This window comes from Anas platyrhynchos, chromosome 19 (genome assembly GCF_047663525.1).
Source record: "Anas platyrhynchos isolate ZD024472 breed Pekin duck chromosome 19, IASCAAS_PekinDuck_T2T, whole genome shotgun sequence".
Classification (NCBI taxonomy): domain Eukaryota; kingdom Metazoa; phylum Chordata; class Aves; order Anseriformes; family Anatidae; genus Anas; species Anas platyrhynchos.
In genome coordinates, this window is record NC_092605.1 from 6,658,277 (window position 1) to 6,677,093 (window position 18,817).

Sequence of the window (18,817 nt, forward strand, 5' to 3'; positions counted from 1 at the left end):
GTATCAGCAATACCAACCAACATCTATTTAGCTATTTTGCAGGGAGAGTGTTATTTTGAAGGGAGAGAGTGCAGAATGGTACAATAGTCATAGCATTTAATGAATAAGAACCAAGCTGGTTAACTAGCAATAGTATTTCTTCTGCTTAATCCAGTCTGTTTGAATTACACCACCAAAAAAAGACCAGTGGTTTGGCTAGTTGCCAAAACAGGTCTCCAGAGCCAGGTAAAGGAAAGGAGAATTAGGATACACAGCAGATGGAAAACAAAAGTTTGATAAACTTTTGCTATTGATAACAAAAAATAGGAAGGAAGGAAGGAAGGAAGGAAGGAAGGAAGGAAGGAAGGAGATTTACCTCTTCCCCCATAAAAGAATTCAGCACTACATACAAAGTTCAGCAAAACCATACCAATCTTTCCCACAAGGGGACAAAGGCTCTCCTCTACAGAGAGGGAAAGACAAAGTGGGTGTGAGCTAATATTCTTCAGAGCGATCCAATAAGGTCAAGTTCAGAACCAGGCTAGTTTCAGACTGGGCTGAAAGGTCATCTTTTAGGACAAACTAGGTCAGTAGTACAGTTTAATAGTGCTAAAACCAAAGGCTGTTGTGAGACGTCACTCACAAGCCAAAGACGTTCCATTTGATCTCTTAGTCTGATTAGACCGTCATATTCTTGATAAGCCCTCAACATTGTTCTGAGGAGGAAAATCTAGCTGGTATTGGCCAAAATCCAAGGGATAAACTCAGCTGCAGGAATTTAAGCCAAAATGTTATGAAATATGGGAGAAAAGCATTTCAAAGAGGAAGGAATGGCTTGAGACTGTCTTCCATTGTTAAACTGGAAATCATATTGACTTAAAGAATATAAACTTAAACGTACCTGTGCTAGTAGTATAGCTGTACATTTTCCTAAATCATCTCGTAGTCTCTGAAGATGTTTTTCTGAAACAAGTAATAGCAGGCAAAATTAAATACTATACATAAACAACATTAAAAAATAAATACACAAAATTATTCTAATATATACACCATTAAAGAACTCTCTTTAGTCCCTTATGTTTCTGAGAAAAGAAGGATTGACATAAAAAATGCAGCACACCTTCTGAAGCAGACAAAAATAAATAAATAATAATCTGGCACAATGTCCTTTGAGGAGTAAAGAAATCTTCACATTTAATCTAATGCCCAATGAATCAGACCCTTGAAGCTGTGCTCATCTGGGAATACATGATGCCTGTTTCTGCTGGTTGGGTCTCCTGCTACTTGCTTAAATATGACAATTCCTAAAAAGCATCAGTTCTGTCATCTGAACAGAGCCTATCAGAGTCAAAACCTATTTCCATAACTAAGGATAAAATGCTGAATAAGATTTTCAAATTCTGCACCAATCCCTACTCCCCACACACACTGTTTTCAGCCAGCCCCTTATGACAGGAAAGGAAGCAAGGAGTTCATAGCACATTTCAGCTGTTTGTTTTCATTAACTCCCCAGCTGGTTGGCATGACAGTAAAGAGCATGCTGCAGTGCCAATCGGTAGGACTGACATCTTAATTCCCCACAGAGCACATGCTGAGTACAGTGACTCAGCTAGGCTTTGTCTCCTGTTCTCAAATACCCATTCCTGACCAGAGTTTTACTTTCTTCAGAAAAGATGTGTTGCCTTCAAGTTATATCTCACTGATTTACTAACAAAACATTTCTCTTAAGAGCACAACGTTCTGGGTCATCAGTGCTTGTCCATGACAATGCAGGTTCTGCATAATGTCTTGTATAAGCTCACTAATTCTATTTTAAAAGCAGTTAATCTCAAATGTTTGGGATTTTATAAATTTTACAAATAATTTATAAAATTCTGAGATCTGAGTCCATCTTTTCTGATGTCAGTGCAAGCTTTCCAGTAACAAAATCAATAATAGAAAAAGCAGCTCTGATGTCTAATCACCCAGCCCCTGACACATATAATCACTTTGGTTCCTTACAACTGTGAACTATTTTGGTTAATTAATACTTCCTCTTTCAATAGAATTATAACAAATGTAATTGTTTTCACACATCTAGACAGCTCCCTGGGGAACTGGGAATGAATTGAGTTTGTTCTGCATATATTTCTAGGTTGTGTTTTCTTGAATGTGAAAAATTTGCATCATTTGTCTTTATTTAAAAAGTCTCTATACTTCCCTAGATAAGAATAAGAATAAAAAAAAAAAACTCATGGATTTGAGTATTTACAAAGAATGTTAAAAAAAATTGACTTTTTTCCAGAGCTCCAGATGTTCTACAATTTACAGAAAATCTGTATTGCTGAAAGCTTGTGCTTCTCAGACCATTGCATTTCACAACGGTGCCATCTACTGGACGACGACCCAGGACCACATTGAAATACATTTCCCCCCCCCACATCCATCATCTGCAATTAAACCAGCATTCCATTCTGGAGTTTTTCCTAAAATTACTGATATCCAACACCTCCTCCAAACTGAAATTTTGGGATGCAGCAGTGCAGCAGAAAAACAGCCTTGAGTTCTGCAAGAATATTCATCTCAGAGTATGGACCGTGCCAGGACAAAAAAAAAAAAAAAAAAAAAAAAAGTCAGAACCTTATGGCTGGAGAGGGAATTAATTCTGGAAATATTTTCCTTCACTCTACATTCCCATCTTTTATATTGCTTGTTGATTCTCAAAGCATTACTGGAGAATAACCAATTTTATAAATAAAATTATAAGATAAATGTATCAGTAGTGCCAGTCTTTGATGTCTCATCAAATCTGTAAAATGAAATGAGTATTAATTACTTTAAGCAAAAACGACAGAACTTAAAAGGAAGTGTGGAATAGCCTTTCTTACAAAAAAAAAAAAAAAAAAAATCCTTATTTTTCCTTTGGTGGGGGGGAGAGAAGGCAGAAGGAAGACATACGATTTTTAAATATTTTCCAAATAAAAAATTGGAGATTTGGGGTTTGTTAATTTAATTAATTTGACTACCCAAAAGGTTCTTTCACCTATTGACATGTTCCTTGCAATCTGCAGTTCAAATACATTTTTAGTTCAATTGGAAAACTTCTGTTACACTAAAATTCTCATTCAGAACCCAAGGATCACTGCAGGGAATTTAAAGATATCTTAAATACTCATACAGAAAAGATCCCTTCCTCTTCTATTCTTATTTGCCTTCTAGAAAATACATTCTCACAATTGTATACCAAGTAGTTAATATAAACAGCAGGCTTGCTACCACAGCCATTTTGAGTAGGAGTGTAAAAATATGGTATTCCGTGATGATCTAGCTAGCTCAGTAAAACCTTTGCAGACAAAGCAGAAGTGCTTAATGTAATTCAGCACCAGACATAACCACCAATATATGGTGATTTCTAGCAAAACCTTCTGCAGACGTCTACTACAGCAGATGCTCTTCCAGAATGGAGGACCTCTCAGGATGAGGAACTGAGACCAGAAATAACTTTTATAATTCTACTGAAACATTCAAATTTCCCTGGAAACCTACAATAAGACAGATACAGTGTGAAGACTGCACGGTCTTACTACATAATATTATCTCATACTATTTTCATTCTCAAGTCAAAGAATTTTGAGTGAAAAATCTTTTGAGTGAAAGCTGTTTGGCTTTTATTCTCATTCACCTGTTTGCCTGAGGCAGAATATTGTTGCAACACCACATGATACACATCTTCCTTTCAGACTTTTTAACTTACATGTTTTGGCTGGATTACTTCTGTACATAAATTTTTGTTAAATATATTTAGCACATTATTTCCAGGCAGGAAATTTGTAGAATAATACAAAGGGAACACCAATCTCACACTGTATCTTACTGATGCTATAAAATTCTAAATATACATCTTTAAGAAAACCACCTAATGTTAGCCTAAAGTCAAAAGCCAACTTGGCACACCCCATGTCACCCCCAAAACAAACAAATAAAAACATGGAAGTAAGCTGATTTATTACTTCCCAGGACACTGTTCAAGAGACTAACAAACTAATAGAGTCAGCATTCAAAATGTCAGACAGGTAATGTCAAGTGTTTTTTTCATTTTTCCACTATTTTACATTAACAGTATGGCCAACCGCCAGCCTAGATACTGTTCTCTTCACCCTGCTGAAGGGCAAAATGAGACACTACCTTTTTGACTCAAATCAATAATACAGGATTTAATGAAGCTCATTCTCTAAATTTCGGGACACTCCCAGCCCATGTTGTAGAAAATACTACTTTAGAGCTTTTTAAAAAGCGGTCATAAAAGACACTATCAAACCTTCAGATCAGCTGAATGCTCATCACTCAAAATATCAGAAACTAAAATCATTATTCCAAGAATACTACTTGAGAGTGCACACAGTCCACTGAGTTATACTTCAACAAAAATTCTAACACAGCTCTTCCTTGCCCAATAGGACTGAACGATCACAAAAAAATTTCTGGAAGCCCCTTTATATAAACCTATCTTAATAATTTACATTTAAAACTTAATCTGAAGCCTCCTTTTCTAATGAATACATCATTACTTCCTCTAGTGATGTCTTAGCAATCACAGTCTAGCTTTCATACAAACTGCAGCAGTCCTTATCCTCAGCTACCATATCCTACCACAGTGGTTCAGAAATCTTTTTACTTAAGAAGCAACTGTATTAACATTCTGCAAAGCAACTATAAGAGTTAAAAAGGAAATATGTATTTCAAGAGACGAAATGGGTAGGCGTAAGTATTGGACAGTTAAAAGAAAGGAAGTTCTTCGCCATCATCCTACATGTGTAGTTGAAATGATTGCCATGTATCAACGAAAACAAACATGTTTCAGTCACTAAATTGGCATACATCAAAGAAAACATGTATATTTCAGTCCCTACATCCAAATTTCAAAGCAGGGTGAGGGAGGGAGAGGGAACAGGGAGGGCAGAGATGTACCTCCTGGGGGAAGCAGCAGGGTTGCAGAAACCGCACCTATGAGGGAAGGAGTAGGCCGAGGCCCTTGCACCTCAACCTCCAGCGGCCTCCCACCTTCCAACGGCTGCTCCCCCTGAGAGGAGGGTGCGAGGCCGGGCTGCTTCCCGCTTTCCTCCTTTACCACCACCTGGCAGCGAGCATTTTAGGGACTATTCTGCAGTTTTTCTGATAGAGAACAGCTTACCGCTACAGGAAAACGTGCAAATGCTCCCAGTTCTTCTCTCAACGTTGGTATTTTTACGCATGCTTTCTGCCAGCTGTAAAAAAAAAAAAAAAAAAAAAAAAAAAAAAAAAAAAAGTAGTCTTGTGGTTAGTTGTCAGCATTTCCACAAAAGAAACACTTGCAAAACGAGGGTAAAGGTTGTCTCATAAGAAATTAAGTAAAATAAACAACACAGGAAAAAAAAGGAAGTTGTACGCTAAACTGTGTGAAAAAAAAAAATTCTCTGTTAAAGCAGACTAGACTTTGGGAGGGGGTTTGTGTTATGCAGGAAACATGATGTAACACCTGGTCTTGTTACTTTCAGAGGCTGCAGAATATGTAAGAAAAAAGACAAGTATAACAACAACGCTTTTAAGACATTCACTGCGTGTCTTTTTTTTTATTATTTTTTTTCTTTTTTAATTTTATGTGTACAGCAAGGCCTGAATTTCTTCAAAAGTCATCATCGATATACAAGCACACAGACAACATTGCCATTGTATGTACATTCAGGCCCCAGAACTTTTAGGTACACATCATTTATACCCTGGGAGCCTGGCCTTTCCTCCTCTATTTTATTGGGCAAAGCACATTCACGGCACTCAAAACTCTTGTCAGTTCCAGAAGTTGTAATTTTATTTCACATATATACATTTTATTTTATGTATATTCTACTCAGGATGACTACAGAGCAGCATAGTGACTGAGACATTGTTTTGCTGAATATTGTGTCTGACCTGGAGAATTTAAAGATTATGGTCTGCCCTTGAATTTGCAACTAACATTGTATAATGTCCAAATTCTCAGTTTTGACCATGGGCCTTTGACCAAAAAAGACACCAGGGAAATAAAAATAAAAAAACAGTCATGAACATATAAAACCAATGGCGTTTTTACCTATGCTAAAAGAACTGACCAAAACAAAATACTACTTCATGCCATAGAACATTAGCTGAATATTACATTTACTTTGCACAGAGACAGAGAACAACAAACTAAGAACATCTACTTCTTGAAACTGTAAAGAAGAAATATCAGCAATATTACTGATTAGATGATCAAATTAGTCATCAACTTGTTTTACAGTGGTGTTGAACTCAAGTTTGTGATGAGATCTGTATCTTTTACTATGTGATTTCACAGCTGAATATTTGAAACTTGGCCAAAATTCCAAATAGGCAAACTATCCAGGAATACTTAGCATCTTAAAACTTCCATGGTTTAAGTACTTTTTTTTTGTGTGCGTATGTCATTTTTTAAAAAATTATATTGCTGATAATAAAAGGAAACTACATTCTCCTTTGGTCACAGCCATATTCTCCCAAAGGATCTCTTGCATTCTCTCTAGTAAATGTGTGGCTGTGAGATATGAATCAGTGATCTCATGCCTTTGTAAGAACAATACTAGAAAAATTATATATATTCTTGTATACTGCCTCGTAGCATAGTTCTATTACACAGCTCTCACACATGAAAAAGTTGATTAAGTTAGCTACATCTTGGAACAAATTTACATAACATAGTTGTATTCCAAACCGCTGTTCCTCACTCCAAAGCTTTTCCTTGTGCCCACTACTCTAAAATGACTGTCATAGGCTAAATATAAATGGAATATAACAAAAGTGGTTAAGCAAACATCATCAGTTAAGATCAGCACTGTTTCCCTATTTAAGACTTCCTCAACTGCTAGAGCCACTCCTCTAAGATTTCATTAGTATAACGCCATCAGATATCTTGAAGTGTACCAGCTTCATTTTTGCAAGAAAATGTATTTTCTCACAATTCTGCTGTTTTCCTACTGTAAGCCAAGGACATACTTCTTACATATTATGCATTTTTATAAATAAGAGCCATTGTTTCCTATCTGAAAGCCTTCTTCTCTTCTAGTTCAAGTCTCTCAGCAGATTCAGAATGCAACTGCAGATGGCAGAGGTAGGTTCTTTTTTTTTCAGTTTTGGGATGTGTGCTGAAATGAACTGTTCACCAAAAAAAAAGGTGGAAAGATTGAAAAATTTCAAAAGCCTACATGTAAAATTAAATCTTTTGCCTGTCTGTGCATTGAGACTGTTTGCAAGTTTTAATACAAAGCTTTCTTTGCTGCCATACTCATATGTAGATTAAAAATTGCCTTAAGATGTTAAAATATATTTTCTCTCTTTATAAGAGTCAGAATTTATCTTAGTCATGACTTTTATATTAACAATTTCTGTGAAAAGACAAGGCAAGTTTTTCTTAAAAGTGTATTTGCATGATCTTACAAACCAAACTGATTTGATAGACAATCAAAGCTCTGGCTGCTACTATTCAAAATTCAGGGAAGATAAATTCAGTCTATTTATGTGAGATTAATTTTGCCACAAGTAAAATACTGTTTTCACTTTTAGGTTCACATTCTACCACTCAAGTAGCTTGGCTGCTTTCTCATACAGAAGGGAAAAGTTACTTTCTCCTACAATTAACACCCCATAATATTTCTTTTTTATGCTTCTATTATTTTCATTGCTGCTGTAGCTCAAAAGGTTTTCTTGTTGGTTCATCTAGATGCACCTGTTGGTTTTGTGCGTTTATGCTGTGTTTTATATGAAGGCATGCATTTTTCATCAAGTGTTATAAGCTATATACTAACACTGAAAAATATGAAGTTGCATTGCCTGCTACTGGAAGTAGTAAAAAACACAAACATCTGTTTCAACAGAAATAAGTAGAGCCTGGTCCTCAACATATTCTGGGGAGAGAAAAAAAAAGGGGGGGGGGGGGGGGGGGAGAGGGGGGAAGAGATTCTTGAATGATAGGTGCAATCAACTCACTCAGAAGTTTCTTCTTTCCAGAGATACTTTCCAACCCCATTCTCACACCAGTTCAGGGCACTTTGGAAGTAATGTTGAACCAGAACGTGAGCCTCTCCTGTCACTCAGATTCTGGTTCTCCACCTCTCAAATACACACTGTTTAAAGCCAGTCAGAAGGTATCCACTTTAAATAAGACAGACTTGATGCCAGCATTGTTCAACTTGACTATCAACTCTGCCAGTGATGTGGGTGAATACAAGTGCAAAGTTGAGAATGAAATCCATGGTGAAAAATACAGCACAAGTCTCAATTTCATGCTTAAAGGTATGTCTTGCTGTATTACTTCTTGACGCATTTAATTTTATTGGATACAAGGAAGAAATTTTTCACAACAAGAGTAGTGAGACACTGGAACAGGTTGCCCAGAGAAGCTGTGGATGCCCCATCATTAGAAATGTTAAGTCAGGTTGGATGGGACTTTGAGAAACCTGACCTAGTGAAAGAAATCCCTGCCCAGAACAAGAGGGTTGGACTAGATTATCTTCAAGGGTCCCTTCCAAACTAAAACATTCTATGATTGTATAATTTTAGATTTGCATAGCCATGCATTGGCTGATCCAGTGTATCTGCAGCAGTGGGACTCAGCAATTTGTTTGCTGAAGGTGATGTTTTGTAGTGCGGTGTGTGCCTGCCTTGGTTGAGCTGAACTTTACTGAAAACTGCTATTGTTCCTTTGGGAGTCAGCAGCACTATTCTGATATGTCTAACTGAGCCCTCAATCCTTTATGCCCATCTTATTTGCCAGAGTTGCTGATTAATTCAGAGTCTTGCTTTGGAGTTTGCCCTGCAATCAGCGATGCAGTCTTTTCAGTTGTGTTTTTTTTGTTTGTTTGTTTGTTTTCAGAGCCACTTTCCAAACCAGTGCTGCACTCACCCACCTCTCAAGTAAAGAAAGGCCAAAATGCAACCCTGTCTTGTCTCTCAGAGAAAGGGAATCTTCCTATCACATACACTTTCTTCAAAGGCAAACAGAGCATATCTCGACCAGTGAAGATGCAGAAGAAGGAAGCAGCTGTTACTTTTGTACTTATCAATTCCTGTAGCGACTTAGGAACCTATAAATGCAGAGCTCAAAATAACTTTCACAATACTACAAAATACAGCAACAGTTTCAACTTTATATTAGCAGGTATGCAGGTGTCAAATAGTTTACTACTGCCAATAAACAGGGACAGAAACAAAGTACAGAACATAGTAAGAATATAAGTATTTTAGCCAGAGATTTTATTCCTGCTATGTAATGCTCAAAATATAATGATTACAATAATAATACTGAGGTATTTTAAAATTTATGCAAAAAGAATTACTCTCAGCCTAGATAGTAGCAGTAGTTGAAGTGACCATGAAGGATGATTGTAAAAGACTCACTTTTACGAGAGACTACTGGTCCAGCTTTCTCCACCTTGGTGAGACTCTAGCTTTGTTTTTCTCTCTGGTTCCTATGAGAGGGACAGTCCATTGGCAGCAGCAAAATCCTTTCCTTCCGCTGTGGTGGTGTGCAATTTGCACTTTCCTGAGTAGTTCTATTAACAGTTAATCCAGAAGCTGAAAGAAATGGAAAGTCTTGATTTCATTTACAGATAATACTTAAAATACGAAACATTTCTTTACATAAACACCTTTTTTTAAATTTTATTTTTGGCAGAGGAGAGTTGTGATTCTCAACCCTGGATCATTTTTCTTGGGCTAATCTTACTAGCGTTTGTGATAGGATTTGCACTGGCAATTCGATTTTTCATCATTCCTTCATGTAAAACAGGTGAGTTGTTTGAATATCTATTTCATTTTCCACATATGCTAATTTATGTTCTCAGTACTTTCAAGTGTGCAAACATGTTACAAGTAATACCTAATTTAAGACAGAACTGTTGGAAGGGATTAGGCCTTTTTGTTCTTAGGAAGGAAAGAAAATTCTACTAAAAATGCTTTTGATTAAGGAGTAATTTTGATCACGAAGATAACATTTTTGTGGAGCTCTTTATTTACCTCTAAGATAAACTGATACATGTATGTATTTGTTGTGCAGAAAAATCTACATCTGCTGTGTCCTCAACAGGCCTTCCTTTAACGGATAAAGTAGAAGAGTCAGAAAATTACGTCACATACACAGAGATTAGTAAGTTCGTGTTACTCCCCATATAGCCATGAAATTTACCTGCAGAAGTTTGGTGGAAGAATGTTGTTATACTATCTGCAGCCAACATGGGCCAGTTCCTTTAGGCACTGCAGAAACAGCAGAAGGGGACAACTACTACCAGTCAGGAAGTAAACTAATAGTACTCCTACTAACCATACCATTACAGATGCAATATTTGAAGTCCCTTAGTATCTATATTTGGCCTCATCTGTCTGCCATGCAGCCAAAACCACAACCGCTTAAATGAAGTTCCATACAAAAACCTACCGTAAACAGAAATAAAATGAATTGCATTTGGGAACTTAAGGAAATTATAGGAATAGCCGTTACAGAAGAAAATTAGATGGGCACTGCACCTCAGATTTACTTACTCATTTAATAAAAGCCAAAAACGGGCTATACACAAGCTGTAGAAAAATAAAACTTAGGAAGCTCCTGCATTCTGTTCAAAGTTGTTCAGTATACAATGTTTCTTTATTCCATGTTGCTTAGCTTTGAAAAGACTCAAAATCAGTTCAAATAAATTATGAAGTAATTCTAGACAACAGTCAATGAAGCAACTGGTCTACATTAGTAGAACGTACTACTTCCATTTAAAAAAAATACACAGTAATGAAGACCTTGCATGAAAATCACAATGCTATTACATTGTAATTTTCTAGATTTACCCTATGCATGACTGTCAGTATTCTTGGGGGTGTGTGTGTTTGTATCTAACAGCAAAACTGTAAGATTTCTTGTTTCTAAATACCCAAAAGGGAATCATTCCTTCCCAACAAGTCCACCTTCCATTCACAGAGAGGACAAGTAGATATCTAGCTACACTGCTCCATTAGCTCAGTGCTCTCTACAGCTGTTCATGCCAAATTTCAATCAGCATTCTACCCACATAGCTTGCAATAACAATGAATATAACTCTGATAATGCCCACAGGTGCTGCAAAAAGCATGACAGATTTATATCCAACCCTGAATGTCACTGCTTTATTTACATCATAAAATATATATATATATTAAAAAAAAAAATTAAGTCTCTTGTAATTAATTGCTGTTTATCTTTAATACAGAGCCGATTCAAAAACGGGAATGTGCAGTATTTTCTGTTAGTAGAAGAGAAGATGAAAAAGGTGAAAGCCTCATTTTATAGTAGTGGGACATCCAGTATGCATAGATATATTTGGGGGGATTGGGGTAAGGTGGTTGTGGGAGGTGGATAGTAGCAGTTAACATACTGAAATTGCTCACTTACTATGGAGAAATAAAAATAACTAAGACAAAAAAAAAAAAAAAAGCCTATCATACTGTAAGACAAAAGTTCAAAAGCTTAACTTTGCAACCTTGCAGATTTTATTAGTCACCAAGCTGTTGATGGCTTATTAATTCTTCTATTATCTTTACTAAAAAAAAGAACATTGCACTATTTTATTCTTTTAACAGAGAAGAGGGAAAGTCCTACAATCTATTCACAGGTAGTCGTAAGAGATGGTATACAAGGTAAGATCTCTTCTCTAATTAATTTAAGTATTTTTAAAGAATATTTCAATCTCCAGATGTTTAGAAGTACCATGTCTGCTGAGAGGTAGTAGAGAGAGTAGATACTAATTGCCTGGCCTAATTATTTTATAGACAGATCATATAGCTAGTTGTCTACTAGCAAGAAAAATCCCCAACTAATAACCTCTAGGGACTTAAAATGACTGGAATTATAAAGATCCAAACAGTAACCCTGTTAAATAAGCAACAACTCCTTGCTTAAAAAAAAAAAAAATAATAATAATAAAAAATAAAAAAGCTTAATGGAGTCACGGTCAGGTTAAATCCTGCTGGACACAATGTACAGTCTGGCATCTTTAATAAATTATCCAAAGCTTTCTCTATGATCCAAGCTCCTGTGCATTCAACAATTACCCTGAAATAGAAACTGGACTGTATAATTTAATCAAAAGACTTTAGTCAAGCACTACAAAAAGTTATTCCAACTTTGTTGCACTCCAAGGCATGTGCTAGAGGATCAATATTTGACCTTTGGATCTGCTGTTACCTAGTGGTAAGCATGACAATTTCTCAGTACACCATTCTCACAGTATAGTAAAATTGAAGACAAAGAAATTATGGTTAGCCCTACTGAAGAGAGACAAGTTTGCCTCTTTCCTCTTTACAAGGTAACCTGGACAACCTACATGGTTTAGATTTGACAGAAAACAGATATATCACCAAGTTTTAGGACAACTATTTCCAATGAAGTGACTGTATCATTGACCCCAGAAGTCAGTTTCAGGCACAGAAATTCCTTTTATTAGATGAATTTAAGTTTACACATTTTTAGCTGATGTTACGTACTTAGTTAAGAAGTCTTTTAACCTAGATATGTGCATCATTTCCTTCATGGTGGTGTCTCTGCTTCTCAGCTGGACCACTCCATTCTCTAGAGTAGCATCATTTATCAAGACCATGAAGAGAACACTCATCTCATCGTATCTGCAAAGAAAAGACCACACCTATTACCACTTTTGATGTATGAAATAAAGAACTGATTAAGTTATGTACAAATGATGACAAGCTGCAAATATATTTTTTTTGCTACAGTGCACCAAGTTTTGTGAAGACACCCATTTTCTTAATGACATTCCTTGCTTTCCTAATTATATTTCTTTAAATTATTAGGTCACTTTAGTACATAAAGTAAATGTTAGTTTTGTATTACAAGAGTATTTTCTGTAGAAGCAGAGTATAACTTTCTTCTGTTATCTAATAAACAGACGATGTAGACTACTGCTCATGAACCTATCAACATACATATTTTTTTCTTGGGAAAGAAAATATTCATCAATATGCCCAAGGTCCACAGACACAAGCAGTGATATGCTCAAAATCATCAACAAATCATATATTCCCTTACCTAGAATATAGGTTTTTATCTGCATAAATAACATCACATACACCAATGGTAATCATTCCAGACATGAAGAACTTTTAAGTTCAAGACTAGACACAGTGTGCTATCTGAAACAGTACTTAAGAATGGAACACAGAGCCAGTCAAAATGCTTTAAAACAGAACACAGCACACAAATGGGGAAGACATGACAAGGTTTTGCAAGTTTACTCATCTTAAGAAATTTAATTTCATAGAAGAGTCTATAAAAGGCATCTCACACTTTCAAAGCAACAACAATAGAAAAAGCGTGAAAGGCTAATAATTCATACAATTCTTAAACTGTCATTTCTCTTTGTAATAAAATCTACTGAGTGAGTTTCTAGTTTAGGATACATGTACATGCCTTCATTCACACAGTTACTGCACTCAATGACTTCTTACTGAAAATAGGCATATTTTTGCTAGTCCCTAGGAGGCCATCTTTCACCTTTGTAGTTTTAACTTACAGAATACTATTTCTTCTTACTTTGTATAAAGCTGTTCCAAGGATACTTGCACGGTTTCAAGATAACCTGGCCATACGGAAATTCTATTTTCTGACAGTTCGTTGAACAATCCTTGACAAACCTGTGTTTAAACCAAATTTAAAAACAAAAGTATAAGTAAAGATTTTGAGGGTATGAAATCCTAGACAAAGAAACTATTCAAACTCCAGAACTTGCACTATTAGCATTTCTAGTTGGTATTAATTTACTTGCTGAAATAATCTCATAGTAGAAAGCAGCTTGACAACTAATCTCCATTTTTATTTAAAAAAATATGCCAGTGTAAGTTTCTTCCCTTCTGTGGGGACTGGCTTAATGATTGACTTTAACAGAAACTTCTGAAATTCTGAAGATGTGACCCACATGTTATAATAACTATGAAAGATTAAGAATCAGAGGGATTTTGTTTTTTGTTCTCCTTTAACATTTAATTGAACAAATTAATATTTTATTAACAATACTAAAAGCAGTGTATTAAAGCAGAGAAGACATCTACTTCCCCACTGTCTGTACTCCTTCAGCCATGACTCACTAACTACACAGTGGAAGCATCATGAAAACTGTACAACTGTGAGCCTCAGAGAACTGAAGTAGCAGCATGATTTTCACCAATGTTAACAGAGTGCCTGACATAACAGAAGGTCACATGGGAAATTAATGCTCAAAATTAAAACACTTTCTTACAACATACCTGTCGCAGCTCTGTTGTTGGGCCTTTCCCTACATCCAAGGCTACTTTGATAGGTGCCAGACAAGGATGAAGTTTAAGTACCTAACAATTTTAGAAAAAATAAATAAATTAGAGTGTTTATTGTGAACATTTAAGCAGAACTCCAGAATATTTAAAAGGCAGTGACCATTGTTGCTTATACTTCCCCCAGAGTTACCTTTCTTTGTGAATTTTTCTTTTTTGTTAACGGATTCTCAGCTAGCTGTAGTGAATCAAAGAGATATGCTAATACTCCTCGGTCCAGATTTCCACTCACAGACAGGACATGAGGAATAACATTCTTCCTTCCGTCTCGGCCCTGATGAGGGGAGAAAAACGACACACAAAATAACACACAACCATCAAGAGATACTTCAAAGTCTGTCTCAACTGGCCTCTTGTTTACTTTAAATGTATAATGAGGCATTGAGCTCAAGCACCCTTGTTACATTCAGATATATGTTACAATCACACATACATTTTAAGGTTACCAGCAATCTTGAAGTGTAACCATTACTAGATAACTTTGTAACAATGTGGAAAAGTATATAGTTCGTTGCTAACTTAGAATAAGTAACTCCATGAAAAAACTATTTCATCTGTTTTTGAAAATAAGATCTGCCAATGAAGGTCTGACAGCAGAATTATACAGATTTTACCACAGAAGAATAAGATAGTCACATGCTAAACAACCACCTCTTCAAATAAATTATTCCTCTCATCTTTATAATAAAAAGATTCTCAATAAAGTAAGTTAAGGCTTACCAGTAATTTTGATCTATCCCCTGGATACATCTCTAACAATTCAGTATCACCAAGGTTCTTCAGTGTTTCTATTGTTTCTTTTCCCCAAGGAAAGTTATAATGCAAGTTAAATCCTCTTCTTCCTTCTTCATCCTGAAAGTCACTGCTGCTGAAGTTAGATGGGCCTACTGCAAACTGAAAATTGAAGATATAAGATGTGTTCTACTATTGTGCAAACTCTACTAATTAACAAACCAAATCTGTAAAGCCAGATGTAAAGTCTATAATTTGCAGCACATTTTTTAAAATAAATTACAACCCAAATCAATTGTTCCACAGCTCTTTGATCTAAAGTCATTTATAAACACAAAACACTTGCTTTTCTGCAAGTCTGTTACAAACTACTTACACTACAAATTTAAAAACTTAAATTTGTCGTTTTGTTTGTTTGTTTCCTGCAAGAAATACAATGTATTTCAGTGATAAAAATTGGCAACATCTGCCAAAAAATTAACAGGGTGTCTATTTCCCCTCTCTTTGAAAAATAAAGGGGCAAGCCAAGATTTGCCATCTGTACACTGCTGTTACCTTTCTCCACCATTGCAGTCTCTGACGCAACCAGTAGTCGAGCCACTGTCCCGCAGTTCTAGGAGAGCTAAACCATGCAAGCAAAGAGGTAGTCCTTTCGCCTATTCTTTAAACAATAGCAAGGTCAGCAAGTTAACTCCTTCAAAAACAACAGGGAGAAAGCAAGAGACAGTATTCAAAAAAAAAATTCCAAAGTTGAAACAATTGTACATAGCTTATTTAGGCACTATATGGGATTAGTTGATCTTTATTAGTCTACCTTCTGAGGTTTTTGTTGTGTAGCTCACTGTCTGGAATAGAGTGAAAACATACTCCAACTTCAGCAAGGCCACAAGGCAATCTCTTGTTTGCAAATTCTAAACAGCTAACATATTGTGCCAAAACACCTGCCAAAAGACAAATAATTAGTTTTAGTAGCCAGAGGAAAATCTTTAATTTTTTAATTATACTGAGAATTAATAGTATGTTAGCTTATCCACAATAGGAAATGAAGGCAATGACAGTGATTGAAGATCACAATGCCATAGATAGTGTCTCTATGTGCAATCTAATTAGCTTTCATGTTTTGCAGACATCAGCTCAGCAGCTCACGCACAGCCCGTACCTCCGGGTACTTTGGCAACCGTGACTTTAGCGGGCCTATCCCCTAATTACAGGGCAAAGTGTCAAGTGCACATTAGGACATTTACGCTGCTGAGGTGCTTGAGAAAGCCACGCTCTCGCAGCGTGCAGATCGGACCTTCCCAGCGCGCTGACATAACGGGAGGACGAATTAAGGCCGGGAGCTGGCCTGCAGGGGGCACGGAGCCCCGAGAGCCGCCTCACCCCGGCGCTGGCGGGGCCGTACCGGGCAGCAGCGTCTCCCGGAGCGTCCCCGCGCTCCCCAGCGCTTCTTCCAGGGCGGGCCCGGCCGGCTCCTGGACAACCTGGCGGAGCGTCTCGGAGCTCAGCAGCCGCAGGGCATCGCGGGCCTGCGGGACGCCAGCGTTGTGGCTGCCGTGGAGCGGGGAATCCACGGCGAACACCTGCTCCCTGCGGGCCAGCGCCGAGTGCCACCACTGCTCCGCCAGGTTGCCCCGCAGCGCCGCGCCCAGCGGCCCGAAGCCCGGGTGGCAGCCGCTGAGGTAGGAGCGCCAGGGCCGCGGCTCCGCGCCTCCCCGCAGGAAGCGCCGCCGCCGGCACAGCTCCAGCAGCTGCCGCTGCTCCTCCTCCTCGTTCTCCTCCTCCTCGCCGCCGGCCGCCACGTAGGGCCGCCTCAGCGCCGGCTGCCCCAGGCGAAGCGCGCTGCCACAGCGAGCTGCCCGCCTGCCGCCCAGCGCCATCTTCCCGCCCAGCGCCTCCCTCACGGCCCGGGGGATGAGGGGGGGAGGCAGCGAGCACTGCGCATGCGCACTGGGTGCCGTATTTCCCTCCCGCTTCCCGCTCCGTGCCCTCAGCCGCCGCCGCCATTTTGTGCCCTTGGGCTCAGCCCCAGCCCTTCTCGCAAGGACCCCGGCTCGGCGCCCCTCAGTGAGGGCAAGCTCTAATCGCCAGGGGGCGGGAAGAATCCCCTAGGGATTTGTCCTTGACACACGAAGTTCTTTGTATGTGCCCAGGGAGATTTCTAGGGAAAAAGCCAAATGTGGATCGCTTGAGAACAGCTACACGTTGATGTGCGTGGTCTAAGGCAACATAACAGCTTTCTAACGAGTTAAAGCTGCAGACGTGAAATCTAATATTACTGCAGTATATTCAGCTAGCAGCGTGAAGGGGGCAAAGTTTGCTTGCTAGCATAGTAAGAGCTTGCAGCTAGCAGCCCAGCCCAAGAGCAGAGCAATGGAAATTTCCATACATGCTTAATCACGATTCTGTACCACTGCCAGAAGGTGGAGCTTAAAGAGGAGATACCACGCTGCACTGGGTGCAATGAAAAAATTCATGCATGCTAAATCCCCAGGAGCTGGGATTATCTCAACATCCGCTCTTTAACATACACCCAAATCCCAAAAGGCAGAGAAGGAACAGACAGAGAATTGGAAAAGACAAGATGGTAGTAGGCCAGTAGGGCAGCTGGAATCACTGCCAGTCCAGGGAGAAAGGAATGCCCTGTTAAAGCCTGCTACGCTGACCTAGTGCAGAAAATCCTGCTAGATAGAACTTCATTTCTCATGTAAGCCCACCACAATGCAGCCCTAGTTCCAAGAGTTTAGTCAGTATTTTATTTTCATTTTATGTGCAAATGTTAAGGGGAGAGATTTCCTTAGAGCAAGGCCCTTCTGTAGGGGCAAGTTTACCCTACCTCATGTCCCTTTGTAAAGAGAGGATATAGAACTAGAGATCTGTCTTTCACAGCATAATGATATCCTTATTGGATAGAAAAAAAATCTCAGAAATTGTTTTAGACATGGCTGAGTCGAGTAAGATAGTTGGAACTCAGAAATATTTCATCCATGTCTGATTCTGTCCAAGCCCACCAGGAATCTACCAACCTTTAAAAAAACAGTATCAGAAATATTACTAGGTAGCATCTCTCCCACTTTTCAGTGTTACTTTTAAACTTAAATCCGTTTCATTTTAACAGTTTCAGTGCTATCCCCCTTCTAAAGGGGAAAGGAGCCTATTTTTTTCCTTCCACCACAGTTGATTTAGCTTTGCAGTTAATTAACATTCTTTCTACATTACTAACTACAGCTTTAGGTTTACTGTCATATTATGGGACTTCTGTTGAAGTTCTCATAGCAACAACAAATAATCACAGAAAATACCATCAAGTAATGAAATTCCACCAGACAAACATATAAGAAAATGGATTATGGATTACAGTGTAGTTAAGAATATCACAAGCTTAGCCTCAGAGGAAAGTCACCAAGAGCAAAGCACAGGCAGAAGAAAATGAAGTTCAAGAGACTTGAAGTCAGGGATTTGGATTCACAATAACCCAGATAGAATCTTGCCCTGACTTTTACAGGCAGATTCAACTGTAATGCATTAAGTGGTAGTTAAGCATTAAGTTTAAAACTAATCAGTTACCAGTAAGTGGGAAGAGGGAGCTGAAGATCAGTATTAAGTGGAACTTTAAGCTACTGTACATGAAAGCATTAAGCACTTTAAACTAGGATCAAGGCTTTTTTGCTTGTTGCCAGATAGGCTCCTAATGAAAGAAATGCTTTAGAACGGTTGCCCACTGAGCATGGGCAGTGCATTGAGATGAGTTATTAGTGCA

General features: G+C 38.1%; 2 protein-coding genes across 4 annotated transcripts; one reads left to right on the forward strand and one right to left on the reverse strand.

The window, feature by feature from the left end:
* Positions 1–5,149: 5,149 nt before the first annotated feature.
* Positions 5,150–18,778, reverse strand: POLG2 (DNA polymerase gamma 2, accessory subunit). 3 transcript variants are annotated; one of them, XM_027471654.3, is made up of 11 exons: positions 16,463–18,778; positions 15,875–16,001; positions 15,616–15,721; positions 15,049–15,222; positions 14,462–14,602; positions 14,266–14,346; positions 13,556–13,656; positions 12,493–12,630; positions 10,172–10,239; positions 9,385–9,561; positions 5,150–5,222 (listed from the first exon to the last, which is right to left on the reverse strand). In XM_027471654.3, the coding sequence occupies exons 1-9, from the start codon at positions 16,935–16,937 to the stop codon at positions 10,233–10,235; spliced, it is 1,350 nt and encodes a 449-aa protein (XP_027327455.2). In that variant the 5' UTR covers positions 16,938–18,778; the 3' UTR covers positions 5,150–5,222; positions 9,385–9,561; positions 10,172–10,232. The 3 variants fall into 3 exon arrangements, with proteins under 3 accessions (XP_027327455.2, XP_071881675.1, XP_027327456.1); XM_072025574.1 differs by having other exon boundaries at positions 10,172–12,630; XM_027471655.3 differs by lacking the exons at positions 5,150–5,222; positions 9,385–9,561; positions 10,172–10,239 and having other exon boundaries at positions 12,421–12,630; positions 13,536–13,656.
* Positions 6,621–12,702, forward strand: MILR1 (mast cell immunoglobulin like receptor 1). The gene is given in 8 exon segments (XM_072025586.1): positions 6,621–7,099; positions 7,996–8,280; positions 8,861–9,145; positions 9,662–9,775; positions 10,043–10,132; positions 11,220–11,279; positions 11,590–11,646; positions 12,561–12,702. Coding segments are annotated over 8 exon segments (1,083 nt in total). The 5' UTR covers positions 6,621–6,933; the 3' UTR covers positions 12,587–12,702.
* Positions 18,779–18,817: the final 39 nt, after the last annotated feature.